Raw genomic sequence first — 12,719 nt, 5'->3', positions numbered from 1 at the left:
ACAGTTCCATGCTCCAATGTGAGAAGATATTTAACTAGCCTCCCCCCTTCTTCTGTCCTGGGGAAAACGGACTCCCCATTGCCTTAAGTAGCAGAGCAGATAGCTGGCAAAGCTGCCCAGGCTGAGAGACATCACCAAAAAAAATGGGCTTCATAGTTCTAGCTTCCATGAAAATGCTCTAAGAAGCTGTCTGGTTTTTTGCACTGTTATACTTTCACATTTTGCTTTATTTCAGGCTTGACCTGGGTTGGATTTCATTTATGAACAATTTTTAAACTTTGTTGTCTCCATTGCAGTTGAGACTTGGAGGGCTAGTACTAAGGGAACCAAGTGCGGTTTTCTCATATTATTGTTTTATAAAATTACAGTTGCTTTTATTTGCTAATGAGACAACAGTAACCCTGTGAGTGTGTCTCAATTTCCTAAAGAAATGATTGTTAAGTAACTTTGAAATCATTTACAGTTCATTATGAAAAAATCCAATGTCTTGAATGTCTGTGATCTATTTCTGGAGTTAGATGCTATTTTCGGGATCATTTTTTAGTTCTTCATCCATGTTTTAAGGGGATCCACGTCTTTTGACAAAAAGTAACCCATTCAGCCCACTAAGCTATTAAACTTAGAATTTTTTTTATTGGTTGACTTAGAAATGTTGCTTTATTTGATTTCTTGTGATATTGAAACATGAATGTGCAGGTTATACCAAAATGAATGCTCTGATTGGTTCTCATTCTTCACCCCCATAACCTATAGCCAAAAAATAAAAATAAAAAAATTTTCAAAAAGTATTAAGTCCCTGATCCTTTTTTCTGACGTGGTATGTTCTCTCCATGTATGCATGCGTTTACGTGCATGTGCACATGCATGCAAGTGTGTTTCCCTCTGAGACCTTCTGCACAGTGCCAACCTCACCAGCAGAGCTGCTCACCCAGTCAACATGACCCTGCATCTCTAGGCTGTAACTTAGGCTGGCTTTTCATGTGCCCTGGTTACTTTGTACTTCCTGGAGATGAATTCTCATGAAAAGTAGTCTAATTAAATGCCATACTTCAGCATGGGAACAAACCTATTCATGAGGGATGAAGGGAAATTTATTTTAGCGGGATCCAGAACTCCTGATCTGACTTGTCTCTCTTCACTGTTCATCTAAATTTGAGGGTCAGTACTGAGGTGTTTTCCTCTGTCCCGGCTTAGGCATGCACAGGCGGTGGCTGTACCACAAGTGAGCCCAGCCAGGCCCTAATGGAGGAGATGGTTCCAGAAGACGTGGCAGCCCCCCAAGCCCACTCCTATTCACCAGACTCCTTTAACATCTCCTGGACCAAGCCTGGGTTCCCGAATGGTGAGTGAACTCTTTTAGCCTGAAGTTAAAAACATGATTAGCAAAAGTAAATTAATATTCTAAATGGCAGCTTATATGTGGTACTTAATTTTTAATGACCATTTTAGCACATAAAATACTGGGATAGTATCCTTGTAGTTAGGGAGAGTGAGTTTTTTCAGTTGACATGCAGTTTTGGTGGCTCAAAAGTGCTCCCTCTTGATGGCTCTTGTGTACTGCATGTCATTGTTTAGTGTGCACTAGGAGAGGGGACAGGGACAAATGGGGACTCTGGGAGAATGTAGCTTTGTGAGTGACATTGTCTTGAATGACTTTCCGTTTTCAGCAGCCATTAGTTCTTCCTTGGAGAAGTAAAGAGGTGGGAAGTTCATGTACACAGTGTATTTCAAATGCTTTTTAGTTAATAAGTTGATTTGAAAAGAAGTCACTTGGAACTCATATTCCTTAAGATGCTGTTTATAAATATTTCAACATGGAGATTTAAACAATGCATGCATTAAACATGCAGACATTTATACTTAACTTAAGCTGCATTGCATTCCTTCGTGATGTATGTGTCCTTGTCCTGTTTAGAGAGTTGAGCTATCCAGTTAACCAACGTGAAAAAAAAAGCCTCATTATAAAGACATTTTAACAGGCTTTTAAAGACACTGATTTATTTATTCAGTTATTGGAATTATCTTTAAGAGTTGTTAAACACAGAATTCTTGTTAACTCTGGCAGAAGGAACAGGATAGCAAACCATGTCCCTCTTTGTGACAAATATGAAAATGTATTAATATTACAGAAACTATTTTAAATAACAGTTGCTGAAAACTGAAATGGCCTTGGAGAGCAAAACCAAAAAGAAGAAAACAAAAACCTAGTAGTTTTACCAGATTGTCTTGTGTTTACCATGAATTAATTATTCTAACTATCTCCTTCTACATTAAACTTTTAGCAAATGCAATAGCTATTTTTGAGGTAATGGACAGCGTTGTGGTAATTAGAGTGAGTGATTTTTCCTGCCATTGAAACTACTCCTGTATGGTTACAACTTTCTTAATAAAAATAAGCAATGTCTATAGGATCTGATATTGAGCAGCCAAAAATCTCGTCACACTTCTAACTCTCCCTAGAAATCTGTCTAGTCCATAGGTGTCAGTGAAATGTCACTACTTTGTTCTGATTGGATGGCTGCTAATGGTTTGCATAGAATACTCCCTTCTTTCCAGCTGGTAATTGTCACTCAAACGTTTTCTGTCCTGTTTGCCTCTTGCTTGTCTAGAGAAACCCTTTCTTCATTTCCAGGATCTTTGCTTCTTATATTCTGTGTATATGCAGAGTGGGTTTTTTTTGTTTGTTTGGTTTTGGTTTTTGGTTTTTGGTTTTTGAGACAGGGTTTCTCTATGTAGTTTTGGTGCCTGTCCTGGATCTCGTTCTGTAGACCAGGCTGGCCTCAAACTCACAGAGATCTGCCTGGCTCTGCATCCCAAGTACTGGGATCAAAGGTGTGAGCCACTACCGCCCAGTACAAAATGGTTTTTAAATATACACAATAAGCAAGAAATAATGAATATTTTGCTAACACTTTTATAATAGTCTGATTGTTTAATTATAGTGGAATTTTTCTACACTTTCATGGTGGAGCAACCATTGAGGGGCCATAGAGACCACTCAGTGGTAAAGATCATGTACTACTCTTCTAGAGGACCTGAGTTCATTTCTCAGCCCCAGCGCTGGGCAGCTCACAGCCACCTGTAAGTCCGCTCCAGGGGGTCTGACTCCCTCCTCTGTGTGCCAGAGGAAATTCACTCAAAGGCACAACACACACACACACACACACACACACACACACACACATACACAGAGAGAGAGAGACAGACAGACAGACAGATAGACAGAGAGACAGAGTCAGAAAGAGACTCACAGAGATACATACACACATACACACACACAATTAAAATCAATCTTCTAAGAGCTGCTTAAAGGATTACTTCTCATGATCTTCTTCCCTTTCTGTAAATTTGCCATTATTTCATTTCTGTTGGTGGGTATGTGGAGAGGCATGATCTGGTTCCCCCAAACCATTTTTCCTCTGTCTGTTTTCAAAGGCCCTGCATTTCCCTTATGCACCTGAAGAACAAACTCAGTACCTTGCAGTCTGGTGGTCAGAGGACTTCTAATCTATGGTTGAACTTACCTGTATGCCAATTGTCACTTCATATCTTCATTTTCTTTTTCTCTTTTCTTTATTTTTTTCCGGTTTTTCAAGATAGGGTTTCTCTGTGTCAACTGTCCTAAAACTTGCTTTGTAGATCAGGCTGACCTTGAACTCACAGAGATCTACCTGCCTTTGTCTCCCGAGTGCTGAGATTAAAGGTGTGTGCCACCACCACCCAGCTGTTTCTTCATTTTTATGGCTTAATGTCCAGCCACACAACATGGGCAGTATCTGAAGTAACATGACTGACTATCTTATGCTGGGAACTTATTGAATTCCTCAAGTGGAGATCAACATTCCTCCCCTGCCTTTCCCTGTAGAAAACTAACTTGTCCTTACAGGTTACCACAGGCATCTATGAAGCCATGGTGTCCTTGAGTTTAAGACTTCCCAAGGCTCTTGACCACGTGAACTTTTCAGTGCCCTCCTCATGACACTTATGTCATTTGACCTAGACTCTATGTTATTTAATGGCCTTTCCAACACTCACACCAGATACAAAAAAAAAAACAGCAACAAAAGAACATGAGGCATTCGTTTATTTTCTGTAGAACACCTAACAAAATGGCATAACCCCTGTTGATGTCCAAAATTTAGTTTATGGAATTGTGTCTTGGAAAAGTTGTCCTTTATAGGCTTTACCTCATGCTAGTAAAGAAACACTTTGAACTGATGCTGAGTGCTGCTTCTCAAACTTGCCTAATTGCTGGAACCCTGTTGTCAAATGGTTTAAGGATTTGATCCTCAGACTCCGCCCAGGGGTTTTCCCAAGTGATGGTGAGGATGCTACTCAATGTTAATCAGTTGCCCAGCTGGGATTTCTCCCTGGGACACTGTGTTAGTTATTCTTGTCCTTATTACAGCACAATACTTCATTAAAACAACTTCGGAAAGAAGGCTTTTTTCTGGATCACAGTACAATGGAACAGCTCTTCAGAACAGCTAACAGAATCATGGTAATGGGAATTTGAGGCAGCTGAAGATGAAGGGCCATACTCAGCTCCATTTCTCTTTTTATATAAACTGGGACTCCAGCCCATGTAAGAATACATCCACAATTAGGGTGTTTCTTCCCACCTCAATTAATCTAATCTAGATAATTTCTCACAGCCATGACCAGGGGCTACACTGATCTACATAAGTCTTGAGCCCTGTGGCTCCTCTTATAGGTGATTCCAGCTCCCATCATTTTAACAGTGAAAATGAGCCATCCCTTCATACAGCTCTATCCCATCTGAAACTCAGCATGTCCAAGTTGGCTTTTTATCCTGTACCTATCTCTCATCCTGCTCTTTCCCTCATATCACATTCCTCACAATTGATATCACCCATGTGTACCTGTTACCCATGATCACCCTTGACTTCATTGCACCCTCTGACTTTCTCTTGCAGGAAAGTCAAATAGAATTTGAAACATCTAGTTATATGCAAGTCAAGACGAGAGAGAGAAGGAATGTATGATACTTGCTAGATGCATCTCACTCTCTTCATTCAGTCAGGGCTTTGCCCATAAATAGTATCACCCACGTTCATGGCAGATCTTCCCATATCAATTAACCCAATTAAGAAAATCCCCCACAGACATACTCACAGGCCAATACAATCTACACAGTTCCTCAATGAGATTATTTTCACAGGACATCAAGATTATGCCAACTTGGCAATTGAAACTAACCAACATACACATCAACCCGGTTGTAATCATGTGAGCAGGAATCTAGGGCTATACTTGTTCCTGAAAACTTATACCGAGTACTATCAAGGAAATCAACATTATTGGAAGATCATATAATTGTTCAAATACATTCTTTTATCAATGTGGCAGAGAGATTGCTTAGTTATTGATCTTCCATACACACTGCTACTGTTCACATGGGCAGAGGGTGCTATAAAACTGAAGTGTTATAATAGATGCACTAGTACACAGGTGAATACAATCTTTTTGTTCATGTATAGAAAGAAGTCTTGATTTCCAGGCCCCTACTAACAGTAATGAGACTGGCTACAATCCATAACTATTTTCTAGGTACTTGGTTTAGTTTCCTTTCTATTGCTGTCATAAAAATGCTCTGTCCAAAAATAACTTAGGGAAAGGGGCGGTTTATTCCGCTTATACTTCCCCACCTGGGTCCCTCACTGAGAAAATCGGGAACTCTAGCAGGATCTTGAAGAAGACAGAAACTATGAAGGAAAGCTTACCCAGGCTCATGCTTATCTAGCTTTCTTATATAGCCCAAGACCACCTACCTAGGTAATGGTGTCACTCACAGTGGGCTGATTTCTTATACATCATTTAACAGTCAAAACAAGCACTCACAATGTGTACCCGTGGGCTTCTCCAATCAGGTCGAACCCTCAATTGAGACCTTTTTCTCTGGTGACTCTAGACTATGTCAAGTTGACAGTTAAAGCTAACTATTATCATACTTTAATACCCAAAATTAGCCCATGAAATTTATAATATCCCCATGTACAAATGTAGAAAATTGGATTAATAAGAATTAATTTAATTACTCAAAGTCAAGACAGCCAATTAATGAGGAATGGGGTATGAAAAAAATCTGTAAATGCAATATTTCATGATTTTATTCCTTACTCTGCTTCTAGCTTTTTGAAGACTTGTCCTTAGCATAAGGTTCCAACTAGACATATGAAAATAAAAGTGAAATTTTTACTTATTCACTATTAATTTCATAAGGGCAAAATTCAAATGCTTACATGTCTGTTGTAGTTTTCTCTGTTTTTTAAAGAAATAACTATGTATTTTCTTAAAGTTTCATTCTGAAAGAGCTATATTCCATAATCAAATATAATTCTATTTTCTTTCTGTTAGTGCTCAGTTTTAACAGGTGCAATGGATCCTAGAATTCAGTGAGTCACTTAGGGAAACTGCTTGACAGTTTGGAACAAACCTTGGTTAACTTTTATGAAACACCTCCCATCAATTTGTCAGGTAGAATTTCCCAAGCACAGCCTTTTTTAGATTCCATCGATGCCATTTTTAGGCGAGCATAACAGTAATAAGGCATTCTTCCACAGTGTGGGAGCTTCTCTCTCTCTCTCTTCCTTTTTAATTGAAGGATCAAGTATTCACATAGGGAGATATCTGCCACACTCAATCAGCATCTGGACCTTGGGGGCAGCAGGCAGTTGATATTCTTATTTCCAAGCCTCACTGGCAAAAAACAAACAAATAGGTTTGGAGCATCAATATTCACTGTGCGTGTTATTTTTATGGCACATGGACACATTGTTGTTTAATTCTTACAGTAAACATAATTCTTCAGTGTAAATAGAGATACCTTGTATTAAATTTACATTGTATTGTATTGAATTTCCTTGCTTACATATGACAACCTATTGAGCACCTTAGGAAATACAATTTGACATGGCATGATGAAGAGGCAGGAAGATATATACCCTGGTGGGTATGCTTTACAGACAATTATAATTCAGCTTGCCTGCTAAATTAAACACCTTAAAATTCTATCATTATGGAAACAGATGACAAACTCCAAAGTGCTTTACATTAGCCAGCCAATGAAAATTAAGTATTCATTTTGCAAGTTTTCATTGAAGAACAGTGTGTGGAACTGGATTAAATAACTCAGTTCTCTCTCTCTCTCTCTCTCTCTCTCTCTCTCTCTCTCTCTCTCTCTCTCTCTGTGTGTGTGTGTGTGTGTGTGTGTGTGTGTGTGTACACATAATAATACAGTTTTGTACAGTTATCCCGCTGATTATTACCCAAAAGACTAAGCAGGAAAAGGCACGGGGAATCTGATGGCAGTGGCAGTGGCATGCTTCCTATTTTTGTTGCTGTTGTTGTTTAGTGTCCACACTCTCCCTTGCTCTCCCCCATGCCTTCAAGGCTATAGTAGAAATAGATATAGAAAATCTGTGAGGTAGGATGCTGTGTGTCCTATGAAGTCTGAACGTTTCCAGGCCAACACATAGCTAAGCCACCTTTTAGCTCTAAGATATTCACTGGGTTACTAAACTTTATCTCAGATCTGGCATTCTCTCTGTAAAGTGGGGGCCGACCTCCCTGGAATATCCACTCACTTGTCCTCTCTGCCACACACCCATCTTCCCCATGTGACACCAACAAAAGGCTGTGGGAGGAATGGAGTCTCAGACTAACTGCCCTGGCACCCAGCCTACTGGGCTCAGCATGCCAGGGCTGAATTTCTCCACCAAATGCTAAACTCTGTCCAATAATGTTTCTTGTAATGTCAGACGATCCTCCAAGTCCCAGAACCTGATGTCATGCTTCCCCTTATGGATGGAAGTCTGTTTGTTGGCCCCTTGGCTATGGTTAGGGTAGTGTGCTGGGAGTCTTGGTCATTACTGGGAAGGGGTGGCTTACCATCATTCCCCCGCTCCTTTGGCCTCACTCACATCTCTGTAAATGATCCCTTAGCTAAAATCGCCTCAGCTACTCATTGAAGTTGCTTACTGCTGATAGTTTAACTAATTCTTAAATCCCATTTCATCGACCTTGAGCGTATTTTGGGGATGGGACAATGGGAGCCGTGGGAATATGTTTCGGCAGCTTTCTTTCATTACAGGAATAGTAAACTATAAATAAAAGTTGGAAATTTCCACTTTCTTAAACTTTGCTTTGGTGTAATCTTTGTCATAAAAGCAATGAAGGAACCTCATTCAAAGGTTCTGGAGACAGATTGTTTAGTTATTCTGTGATGCTTGCATTTTAGTCAACTTGCTGATATCCCAGGGAAAGCTTTCGGCTTATTATTGTGGAATCTCTGTTAGTTATAGTCAAATAATGGCCTATAATGCTTGGCCTCTTGATGAAATAATTTCAGGCGTGAGGTGTGGCTAAGGGGTCACTTTCTCAGACAAGCTTCCTTCCTTCCCCCACCCCAGACTGGTTAACTCCTGCCTCCTTGCCTGTCACCATTGAATTTCTCTTCTATCCCACAGGGTTTTCCTTCAGCAGACTTCATATATGGTCAGAACACCTCTTCTGTCTTCTTGGTTATATATCACATTTCTGAAGACAGCAATCAAGACTATTGTGCTATTATTCTCTGTCCTGGGCACGGGGTTCAATGCCTGCCACACAACTCCATCCAGTTACTGATAAACAAAATCACAGCACAAAACAACATGAAATCTTGCAGATTTTTTAAAAATATATTTTATTAGGTTTAATTCAGTATTCCATTTCATTGTCATTTCTGAGTCTTGTTGAAAGGGGGGAAGATCTAGCATGCACATACAATAACCCTTTGCTATAACCACCACCAGTGGAGAGGAAAGCTGGGGTTATGAACACAGATTTCTGAGATGCAGACAATCTTCTCCTTTTAACTTGAATTACAATTTTATATTCTACAAAGTAGGCTTTTTCTTAGGAAAAACATCATAAATTCTTCTGAAATGTGGTGTTACCATATTTCTGTTTTAGTTCCAAGTGGTTACTCCATATTCAGGAGAAAAAAATAGTTTTTAACATTTGTTATCAATATATTTTTGTGTCTTGCTTTTCCTCATCTCCAATGTCTTCCTTCTCCACTTGATTTTATATTTTATATGTGATTTTTGAGTGTGTATGTGTGCACATGTGCATGCATGTGTGTGTGTGTGTGTGTGTGTGTGCATGTGTGTGTGTCCCTTTTGTCTTGCCCAAGTCAGTACAAAAGTTCAGAAAAATGTCATTGATTCTCAGGTGTTTAAGGCTCCAACCTTCCTTCCAATGATTATTTCATGTTACCCTTTGAATATACCAATGAGAAGACAATATTGATAGACACAAGATGTCATTAGTGAACATCACATTTCCTTGCTTCTAGTCAGTGGTGTAGCTGGAGTTTTCTCCATGGCCCATGGTCAGGACAAATCTCTCTCACCCACCAGTCCCCGACACAGAGACTTATATTACTTATAAACTGTATGGCCATGGCAGGCTTCTTGTTATCTAGTTCTTCTATCTTAAATTAACCCATTTCTATTAATCTATACTTTGCCACATGGCTCATGGCTTACCGGTACCTTACATCTCACTTATCATGGCGGCAGCTGGCAATGTCTCTCTCCTCAGCCTTCCACTTCCCAGAATTTTCCTCTATGCTTGTCCTGACATACAGAACATCCTACAGCAAGTGGAAACTTACTGTACCCACCCAGAGTCACCTTCCTGAGTCACGAGTTTCACATAGCCTATTTTTGATGGGTTGTCCAACTGAATCTGGTGCAGCCTTGTGGAAGGCTCTATTGTATGGGAGATGGAGCCACGCTGAAATCTTGCCTGGAGCCACTGCTCTTGGTATTTACCCATACCATTTGTTGGTTGTGAGGTTTTCTTTAGCACTTACCATTTTTCTGTAAGTCTTGATTGGATCATTATTCACTAATACTTGCATTTAACTCTCTTCTTATGTAAGAATAGGTTGTATTTCTTCTTTCTGCCCCTCAAAATACCAAACATACTACCTTACAGGCAATGGATCTCTAGCAAATGTTAACATTCTCAGTGGGCCCATTTTGATGACATTTAGCATCGCTGCATATCCAGCTGGTCTTTATTGATAGGAAATTACTACAAATTTAGAGATTAACCAGAAACATAATGTCAACGGTGGAGTGAGCTTGCCAGTCTGGTCCTGTGTGCATGCTTGTGAGTTGTATGGTGCTCCCTCATCTTCCTGACAGTATCAATAGCAGTTCTGGTTGCCACAAAACAAGCCACCAGTTTTTATATTTTGCTTTAAACAATTTTTAATTAATTAAATTTGTTCTTTGGCAACCATATTTATGTATAAGGCATTTTCATCTATCATACCTATCATACCCTCCCAAAAACTCCCACTTAAAAGTCCCTTTCCAAGATTCATGTCTTTTTTATTGTTTTGTGACTCACCAGGTTTTACCAATGTTGTCAGTGTGACCACAGGTTTGGAAGTATCCACCAGAGCCTGGTAGGTTCACTGGGTATCTGTAAATTGTTTTAAATACTTGCTCTTTTAAGATCTAGCCTTCATCTTTCCCCAGAACTATTCATACATATCCACCACTCTACTTAAAGAAGGAAAACATCACTTCAGCTGAAGTGTGAAAAGTCTGCTGCATTGTACTAGTATCTCCCACTCAGTTTAAATCCCTGAGATCAATGAAATTTAAATAATTGTGATAATAGTTACTTTTTATTTATTGCCTCCTTTAAGTATGTTTTTAAAATTTAAGTTTACAGTGTCTCTTACTTTATTAATGTTATATCTAGCAAAAAGTCTGCTCCTAAAAATGGCAGTTATGAAGTCTGCCTATGTAACTTGACACAGACTAGAATGGTCAGGGACGTGGTCCCTCCCACGCCTTTGTCAGCCACATGAAGCTTACTTAGTCAATAAGGAAACAGAGAGAAGAGCAGAAGAAAAGGTGGCTGGAGGGGGAAGAGGACAAAAAGGGATGAACAGGATCAAAATTCATCCTAAACATATGAAAAAAATCACAATGAAATCTGTTATTATATATAATTAGTGCATGATAGTAAACATATTTAACAATTAAGGATACCCCTCCCACCCCAAAAAGAGTATTCTTTCCAAATTGTACTTCTTCTTGTCCATTAAATTTATCAAAAAAAAAACTGTCTTTAGAACCATAACTCAGGGCATGATGGAGCTTTGCCTAGCACAACCTGGATGGGAGGAAATGCCAAAGCCTGCCTCAGTCTCTGTGAGTGGGAGACACATATAGATGATGCAGGTTCTGAACCATGACAAAAGCCCTGATTTTGAAAGCTGGTGCTTTGTTGGTAAGATTTGGACTACAGGGCAGAATATGCAGAGACACAAATGCCATGGTCCTTTCCTCCCCACAACTGGCTGACATGGCCACATTCCCTGTTACGAGAAGGAGCAGTAGTTTGTTTCTGTCACTGGGGGCAGGCATGATGGATCACTGATGGTACATGGCATGATCAGATAGCAGTTTGGAACCTCCCTCCCTGGCTGCAGTATATTGATAGCATATAACACATGAAGACACCTAAGTGGCCATCATCCTGAAGTATTCTGAGATAATGTTTAAAAAGTCCAGGTGATCATGGAAATAGGGCAGAGAGAAATTTGGGATGGAGTCAACTGGTAGGTAAAGTAGAGGGGGTGTCAAGAAAGATTTAGATGACTTAAAGGAAACCTAACTTACCCAGTGTGCAAAGTGCTCCAATCACCTTCTAGTCTATTAGTTTCTCCTGCATGTGCTGTCAGGTATGGTTTGTCTACAGGACACATGGTAACTCATACGTGCGTGTGTGTGTGTGTGTGTGTGTGTGTGTGTGTGTGTGTGTGTGTGTGAGAGAGAGAGAGAGAGAGAGAGAGAGACAGAGAGAGAGAGAGAGAGAGAGAGAGAGAGAGAGAGAGAGAGAGAGAGAGAGAGAGAGAGAGAAAATGTGCATGAATGTGTGGAAACACTTGTACACTAAAGTTAGACTGCAGCCTCACCCACTCCAGGTCACACATGGATACTAAGATTTCTGCATAGTTGACTTAACTGTCAAAATGCTCATTTTATCACAGTTCATCTAGCCCGTGCCCATCTTCAGGAATCCCTCTCTCAATACATGTCATAGATACCTGGTTTCTTGGCATGAATTTCTGGGGATTGACTTGATAGAGTCAGGTAGAAAATAGACCTAGAGGAATTGTCATTAAAAGAGGACAAAGAACTCAAAAGAGAAGCCAAAAAATTGATGAGATGTGATTGGAAAGTGACGCTTGTGGGCAAAAGCTTGGGAACTCCTAATGGTCCCCCAAGTATCACAAAATTAGAGAACAGATTTCTCATTGACCACAACCACAGTTTAACTCTTCACAAAATGATTCACTTATAACCTTCTTGAGAAAACCAGTGAAGGCTTAGAATTTACTCCCAAATCTTTAAAAAGGATTAAAATTTTAAAGTTCATGCCTAAGGAATTTCAATTACTTATATCCATAATTTACTTTTCATAAAGTATCTTACTTCCCAGTATATCAGATAAACAGAATATTGTGCACAGGATCCTACGGCAAAAGAAATTCTCTGTTATGTAGCTATTTAAGGAAAGGGGAATGTTGATTTGAGTATTTTCTATTTCTGTTGAAAAGTGGCCAAGGTCTCAGCTTCTCTTTAAGAGTATCCGTCATGCGCATGGGGTGATTTGGGGTTGAG

The 12,719-nt window shown here is 39.7% G+C and overlaps 1 protein-coding gene across 2 annotated transcripts in view; it reads left to right on the top strand.

Annotated features, from left to right (window-relative positions):
- The window catches only part of Ush2a (usherin), a 701,257-nt gene that overhangs the window by 382,100 nt on the left and 306,438 nt on the right, over positions 1–12,719 (top strand). For both annotated transcript variants that reach the window (XR_004946207.1, XM_036202543.1), the window contains exon 34: positions 1,195–1,342. Coding sequence is in view for 1 of the 2 variants with exons in the window: in XM_036202543.1 (XP_036058436.1) it covers positions 1,195–1,342 (148 nt within the window). In the remaining variant the exon portion in view is untranslated. The remainder of the gene's footprint in view (positions 1–1,194; positions 1,343–12,719) is intronic.

Source organism: Onychomys torridus, chromosome 11 (assembly GCF_903995425.1).
Source record: "Onychomys torridus chromosome 11, mOncTor1.1, whole genome shotgun sequence".
Lineage (NCBI taxonomy): Eukaryota > Metazoa > Chordata > Mammalia > Rodentia > Cricetidae > Onychomys > Onychomys torridus.
The sequence above is the reverse complement of the archived record's forward strand: the minus strand, read 5'-3'. Positions and strand labels throughout refer to the sequence as shown.